General features: G+C 43.6%; 1 protein-coding gene across 7 annotated transcripts; it reads right to left on the bottom strand.

Annotated features, from left to right (window-relative positions):
• Nucleotides 1-416: 416 nt before the first annotated feature.
• On the bottom strand, nt 417-7,615 carry PTTG1 (PTTG1 regulator of sister chromatid separation, securin). 7 transcript variants are annotated; one of them, XM_075900199.2, is made up of 7 exons: nt 7,477-7,615; nt 7,028-7,172; nt 4,311-4,414; nt 3,367-3,542; nt 2,687-2,777; nt 1,143-1,295; nt 417-584 (listed from the first exon to the last, which is right to left on the bottom strand). In XM_075900199.2, the coding sequence occupies exons 3-7, from the start codon at nt 4,393-4,395 to the stop codon at nt 505-507; spliced, it is 585 nt and encodes a 194-aa protein (XP_075756314.1). In that variant the 5' UTR covers nt 4,396-4,414; nt 7,028-7,172; nt 7,477-7,615; the 3' UTR covers nt 417-504. The 7 variants fall into 7 exon arrangements, with proteins under 7 accessions (XP_075756314.1, XP_075756315.1, XP_075756309.2 ...); XM_075900200.2 differs by having other exon boundaries at nt 7,098-7,172; XM_075900194.2 differs by having other exon boundaries at nt 7,098-7,172; nt 7,378-7,499.
• Between the last annotated feature and the right edge of the window lie 28 nt (nt 7,616-7,643).

Raw genomic sequence — 7,643 nt, 5'->3', positions numbered from 1 at the left:
GGCTTTTTGGAAAAAATGCAGCCATCATTATGCAAATGAAGTGCAGGAAATTTAAATCCCAGCTTCATTTGAAACTGAAGTGTCTAATTTACATCCCTTTTTCAAGAAAAGGGATGTAGTTTAGACAGCCAGAGTTCTCACTGTTACAGTGAAGACAGAAGAAACTGTCCCCACTACAATCCAGAAATAAAGCCTCTACAGTTAGGCATTCCAGTAAAGATTTTAGCTGAAGTTTTTCATTGCTTAGAATCCTAGTTTTGATAAGATTTTTGGTAATGCTCAATTGAATGAGAAGATTGCAGTTTTGCTGCAATCTTTGCCATCATACTAACATGGTCACTGCCTAATTTCTGGTGACTATTCTTTTGCTGTAGGCAGGATTGTATCTGCTCGCTGTAGAAACAAATCTTAGGTAGTTATGCAAGTTATTCAAATTCTTTATTAAGAGATACATAAAAAATTCCAAAATAGTCAGTGCTCAATAAAAAGCTTCAAAATTAAGATTTAAAAGTCATGGCACAAAGGTGGCAAGTCAATGATTTCATCTAAGCTGGAGAGGAAGTTGGCAGTTGATTGTAGCAAGTCTGGAAGAGTTAAAAAGGGAATAAAAAAGAGTGTCTCATGAATCCCCACATTCTATTAAGTCACCTTATATTTCAGTTTAATCATTAAAGAGTTGGCAATTAGGTTTAAGATGTAAACCCGTTATCTGGTGGTTTGGTTCTCTTGAAAACAGCAAGAGGGCTATGCACAAGACCACTTAAGATGGTCTAGTCTGCTTAGACTACAGCTGCAAACCAGAAACTCGATGCCTCATGTTGAGAAAATTAGATTGCTCTGATATATGCCACTTATTCTTGCATTTATCCAATTGGCTGCGCAGTGGACAACAGAAGTGTCTGTTCCCCATCTACCCAGTCACCTCTTCAAATGAATGCAGCATTCTTCTCAACCTAGCTGATGCAGCTGATTAAGATGGACTAGCTATAGCACACAGGGATATGGATTTTATCTTCCTAACCCCCCAACCAACAATAAAAAAAGTCACACTGAAATCCAGCTCAGGCTACACTGAAATCCAGCTCAGGCTACACTGAAATCCAGCTCAGGCTACACTGAAATCCAGCTCAGGCTTTACTTACCACATTCCCATGAAATTGGTGACAGCTTCACAGGTGAAGGGACCATGTTTATAGAGCTAACGGATATATTCTTGTCAATCATCAATAGAGGAACTCCAGTCAGGGACAGGTGGCTTAATTTGTGTTCTTCAGGAATTTCAAAACTCTCAAAGTCTGTTCAGAGAGATTAGTTTAAGTTTTAGAGCTGCATGACTTTCCATTAGATTGACATCTGAGTGAAGAGTGTGCCTCAAACCCGAACATGTGTTGAAAGACTGAGTGCCCAGGCAGCTAGATGCTAAGATCTTAATAGCATATGGAATAACGTAGGCAGAGTTTATGCAATCCATTTGTTTCTTGATTAGGCAATACAGAACTATTAGAAATGACATTCTACCTACTTAGATTTAGTGCAACAATTAACAGAAGCAGTAAGGAATCCCTCCTATGGGCTGCTTGGCATGTGAAGAGCACTCATGGATGTGTGTGTTTAAGAGATAGTTACTTGCTACAAATGGGCCCTGAAATAAGAGCATATGCTTCTAAGGGTACATCTAGACTACAGGCTTTTGTCAGAGACTATCAACAGATACTGTCGACAAAGCCTCTATCGAAAAAGAGCGTCTAGACTACAGCCAGTTCCATCAACAAAGCAAGCCACTTTTTTACAGTCTAGACGCTTTTGAAAAAGCACAGTGTGGATGCAATAGTGCCTTTTTTCAACAAAGGTTGAAAAAAGGCATTATTTCTCGTAAAATGAGGTTTACCACTGTTGACAAAAACTGCCAAGTTCTGTCGACAGTAGTGTAGACGCAGGTATAGTTTGTCAACAGAAGTCCACTTTTGTCGACAAAACCCTGTAGTCTAGACACACCCTAAGAAAGGGCATATTACTTTGAAGGTTTACCTTAAAGAGAACACTAAGATTTTAATGATAGAATCTTTTCCCCAAATATACTGGAAGAGCTTTTCGTAATCAAGCACTTACAGTGACAATGTAAACCCAAACAACTTGGTATTTTAGATTAAGGGAGCTGTTATGTTCATAAAAAGATGTATAGAAGACTTCAGGACCACATTCCCACTGAAGGCCTTGCATCTTCATTGCTTATGCTACATCCCTGTGGGACTTCTCATTATGTAATTTGAATATGATTTAGCATAAGGCATGACCCACCATTCTGTGCACAGCCTGCAAGATTTTAGAACAAGTGACCACCCCCTCCATTGAATAAATGATGGCTCAGAGGTGGAATGAAAACTGTCGATTGCCTACAGTTTGCCATTTGGATCCATGACAGCAATTTTTACATTATCTCATTCTTGGTAGAGATTAGCACTTTATCTGAAGTAGTGATGTTCTTCAAACATGTGTCCCTTGTATTTGTTCTGCTAAGCCTTGATAGCCAAGACATTTCAAGAGTTACTCAAAGCAAGCTCACCAGCCTAGCAACAACCCTCCTATGGACATGAAGGTTAGTCTAAAAGTCAAACTACATCTTTAAGAACACTGCAGAGGCCAAGGTTAGTCAAGACAAATGTCATTTACAGTAGTGAGCTCTCACCTAGAGGATTGTAGGGAAAGAAGTTTTCTATTTCTGGATAGGCTTCAGCAGCCACACTGCAGCTTTCCACTCCAGTTGTCCTTCCAGTAGTCTAAGAAAGAATTTACGATTAAGTTAGGGGGATGACCTAAGTTTTTCCAGACAGAATTATTTGCTAGCAAGATCAGAAGTAGTTTCTAGAAAGTTATGCATAAATCCTGGGATTCATAAGCAAGACCCCTTAGCTCGTTTTGCTTTTAGTAAGGTATTAATATTCCAGTTTGTTTGGAGTTACTGGAAGGCCACTGACTCTATCTGCCAGATAACAGTTCACTAAATACCGAGTAAGACCAGCGTAAATAAAAGGAGCCAGAGTAATGCTGGTCTTCCAACTCCCTCATCTAAATAGAGGTCAGCTTAAGCAGTATGTTGTATTCAAGACTTGGGAAGGGATTTGTTTTGGTGTCACTCCCAACTGCTTTCCTACCAGAAAAGTATTCCACATAGAAGGAAACTGCCCCTTCCAATTCAGGGAAGATTCTGGATTACTGGCACTAGGTTTAGTCTTGCATTAACATGGAATCTTACTGCACTCAAATATCAAAATACCAGTAGCCAGCCTCTGCTCTTATTTCTAGAAACTAGCTACATAGAGAACTATAGTGCATTTTTCATTCCTGCTTAAATCTTTAAATACATACTTTCTTGGCAGGCAAGGCGGTTTTTTTCTGTTTCAGTGTTTCCTTGTTTGTGGTTACCAGAGCCCTGTTTACGTTTCCCAGAGCCTTTCTGACAGATTGGGATGTGGCTGGAGTTGCATTAACTATTCTTCCACCAAATGAAGTCTGGGTCTGCAATCTTTCAGATAAAACTTTCGCTGCAGGTAGAAATTTACAGTTGTACTTAGAATGAAGTGCATGACAAGCTACATTTATCTATGTCAAGCTTTCTGCCTAGTAAGAGGACAAGTGCAGTCAAATGCTTCCAGACAGAATCAGAGGCTTGGTCTTTAAAAAAAAAAAAAAAAAAAACACACACACACACACACACACACACACACACACACACACACACACACACACACACACACACACACACACACACACACCCTTATAAACCTAGATTTACCCCAGCATTGTTCAGGTCCTTAAGGTTTGGGGTCACCATCTGCTCCCTGCGGCAGTGAGGGGGGCACACAGCCAGCCTGCTGTCTGCTCTCCAGGGCTGGAGCACTTGCTGCCCCCTCTGATCATTTGGGAGTATAACTGTCCCTGCTATCACCACCCTCCCCTTCCATTTGATGAGACACGTGGGGGGAAAAAAAAAAAAAGAGAAAAAAGATATATAACAGGAGTTATCAGCATTGCTGGATAAACAGCTACACTGACACAAGAGGACTTCTGTTCACGAGGCTAAATTTGTTTTGGGAGATACTGTTCCTATTTGACTGGACAGGATTGCTAGTGTGTAATCTGTGTCAGGGACATGCTAATAGTCAGTCACATGTTCTCTCTCTAGTCACAAGTGTCATGCTATTCTTTACATATGAAGAAACAGCAAATCAAGTGTATTCCTGGTTTATTTCACTAGATACCTTGCTTTAGTTAAGAGAGTTAAAGTTTAATTTCTGTAGTAATATACTCACAAGATGTTGAGGACAACCTTAACCGTTCCTTAGAAGCAGCAACATCTCCTTCATTCTCTTTGTCTAGGAAGGAAAGGGTTGTCATCTTCAGCTTGACAAGATCACTGCAAGAAAAAAAATAAAAATCACTTATTGAGTTACTGAAAAATCCTCTGGGAACAAACAGTGAGAACAGTCATGGTTTTGGTGCCTCTTCATACAAAACATGCGTTGAGATATTGATATTGACTATGCTGTCCATTTGACATTTTGTAGATGAGAGTTTAAGTGAGACTTGCCCAGTGTTCTCTGTAAGCTTTGAACTTGTAGAGCCACTCAAGGCAAATTCCAATGCCACCCAGCTGATTAGCAGAGCGCCCACAGCTAAATTTGTGTTTCTCTTGATGGCACATGCATATTTGCACATGCCTCAGTGCACACAATTTATTCTGCACATGGAAGGAAGAAATCTACACATGGGATGGAAAGACTACAGGGAACATTGGATGGACCTGTCCCTGTTTTGCACAGCAGTACAAAGATGTAGGCTTTTAACTATTTAAACCTTCCAGTTAGGTGGCACCTGAATTCAGATTACATTGGCATACACAAATACACTACCTTATTTTGATCATATTCTTGCAAATCTTGCCTGATGTTGTAGGATCAGGATTATTTTTTACAATATGTAAATGTTTATTCCTAAACTACAATAAACCTAAACAAAGTTGTTTAAGTATATCTTAATGCATTGTTTGTTCACCTGTTAGCAAGATTTGCAAGTGCAAATTAATGTTCCCTCTATAATACCAAAAATGACAAACTATCAATTTGGAAGCCCAAGCACATTATTTCCAGCCTGCTTTAGTAGTTAACTTTATCAGGAGCTGACTGTCAGAAAGAGGCAACTTAGAGAGCTTGGAAGTACTGTTAAGAGAAACTCAAAGGGGTACTAACTTGATTTTTCCACACTAGAATAATTTGTGCCTCTGATTGGCTCATCTAATCTTATTGTAACTTTAGGAGCAAAGAGAAGACAAGTCTGTTTCCTCAACCTTGGATTAATCATCATGGAAGCCTGATAAAGTGAGAACATTACTGGATAATTGTTCAACCCCAATTAGCATTACTGCACCAACACAGTAGGGCTACGTCTACACTGAGGCTTTTTGTACAAGAACAGCTGTTCTTGCGCAAAAAATTGTGGAGCGTCTACACTGCACGTGTTTTTGCGCAAGTAAATTTACAGTAAAGCATCAGAAAAAGAGGGCTTCTTGTGTAAGAGTTATTCCTCTCCCCATGAGGAATAAGCCCTCTTGTGCAAGAAGGCTAGTGTGGACGGGAACAGGGGTTTCTTGCGCAAGAAACCCCTATGGCTAAAATGGCCATCAGAGCTTTCTTGTGCAAGTGTCCACACCACCATGGCGGCTCTCGCACAAAAACACATGGCAATGTGGACATGGTCTTGCGCAAGACCTTTTTGCAGAAGAACTCTTGCGCAAGAAGCCTGCCGTGTAGACATAGCCTAGTAGTAGCATGAAGTAGCAGTAACTAGACATAAGAATAGCCATACCACAGAGGGGGGCTATAGTAGGAGAGTCACTCCCCTCCTTAAACCCAACTCTGGTAGAAGGTTGAGACTGTGAAGCCAGCAGCTAAGGCAAACCACAGCCAATCAGAAAGCAGCTGGATTACTGTAAACAGGGGCTCCTGGAGGGGAGGGGATTCTTGCACCAGATGTGGCGCAGGATGGGCCTGGCTGCTTGGGTAAGCTAGAGAGAAGGTACCTGAGACAACAGGCAGTGGGTCACTGAGGAAATATAGTTAGAGGTTTGGGGTCCCTTGGGAAGGGGGGACTGCAGAGTGTGCAGGGGGTGGGCATCATCATCATCATCAGGCAGTACAGTCAGGAAAGGGCACCAAGACCTGAACCAGTGCAGAAGACAGGTAATTTAAGGAGAGACCCGAGTGCCTTCAGCTTTGACAAGCTAGTTCCTGAGACCAGCAGGAAAGACTGTGGCAACAAGTTCTGACCTGCTACAAGACAAACAATAACCTACAGATAACATCCAGTCAATCAAACCTCAAACCCAGCCAGGGAACAGGATAGCCTTGCCAGGAGGAGCCAACCCAACTCCCAAATAGCACCAGTACAGCCAGTTATCTAGCCACCCAGGGATACTAGCTCCCAGTCTTTCCCCTTCTGCCACCTCTTCCCTACAGCCTCAGCTCCTCCAGTGCCAGAGACATGCAGTCACTCTGCAGCTTCAGTCCTCTGGGCAGCACTGTCTGGGGTTGGATGGGGCATATAAATCTTATGGTTTGGCCAAGGGACAGGAAGAGGCTAGGGGGGAAAGTAGTAGGCCACACCTGGCTATCTGGGGAAGGCACTCCCTCCCCCAGCCTTCCATACAATTTCTGTACCCAGTGCTGCCCTCAGGACAAGAGATTTCCTCACCCCACCATACCAGGTCAGACTACCAACAGTAGCAAAAGCCAGGTGCCTCAGAACAAATCATTCAATGAAGAACCCCTCATCACCAATTCCCAGAGCAACACTAGTATGAGCATTTCACATCCTTTTGACCATAAAAAGGAAGTGAAATGATGTATTGAAGCTGTTCTGAACAGCAGAGTAGGGTATCACTGGCAGGTAAACAATGTAAGGGATGAGTGCAGACTGTGCCCTCAGGAGATAGTCCCCAGGGAGCGTTATCCAGGCAAAGAATTACACTCACCTAGCAGCGTGAGAGTTACAGGACACTTGGAAAGTTCTCCCAGGTCCTGCTCAGAAGGGCGAGCACTTACCCGGCCAAGACCCCCAGGAGGCAGTCGGGGAAGGCAGAACAATGCGACTCTTCGGAGAGACAAGGCCAACCCCGCCTGCGGAGGAGACACAGCCTGAGCCCTCACCCCAGAAGCCACAGCTGAGCTGCAGCCGCCACTGCCGCGGGAAAGCCACTGGCAGGGGAGATTGAACACGAGCCCCGCCGCCGCTTAAGCCCCCAGGCGGAAACAGCGCAGCTCACTGGAGGACGCGGCCTCGCTTGCAAGCGCACGCGGAAGGGACATTTCGAAAAGGACAAACCCAGAGCGCGCACCAGCTACGGAACCGCGCAAACGGCCACACGCCAGCACCTCGAGCCATCGCGCGCCACTACCCGCGAGGCCATTTTTAAACATCCACCTCTCCTCCCATTGGCTGCTTGACACGAAAACTAACGCTTCGGCTGCTGATTGGCTAGTTTTGCAGAGCCGACGGGTGAGTGGGTGTTTCTAGGTCGCTCGAGCTGCTGTCAGTCTGGGGGCGGCCGGAAGCCTGGCAGCGGAGGGAGCCTAATCAGGCCTAATTCT

This window comes from Pelodiscus sinensis, chromosome 16, assembly GCF_052426305.1.
Source record: "Pelodiscus sinensis isolate ZL-2025 chromosome 16, ASM5242630v1, whole genome shotgun sequence".
NCBI classification, from domain to species: Eukaryota; Metazoa; Chordata; order Testudines; family Trionychidae; genus Pelodiscus; species Pelodiscus sinensis.
The sequence above is the reverse complement of the archived record's forward strand: the minus strand, read 5'-3'. Positions and strand labels throughout refer to the sequence as shown.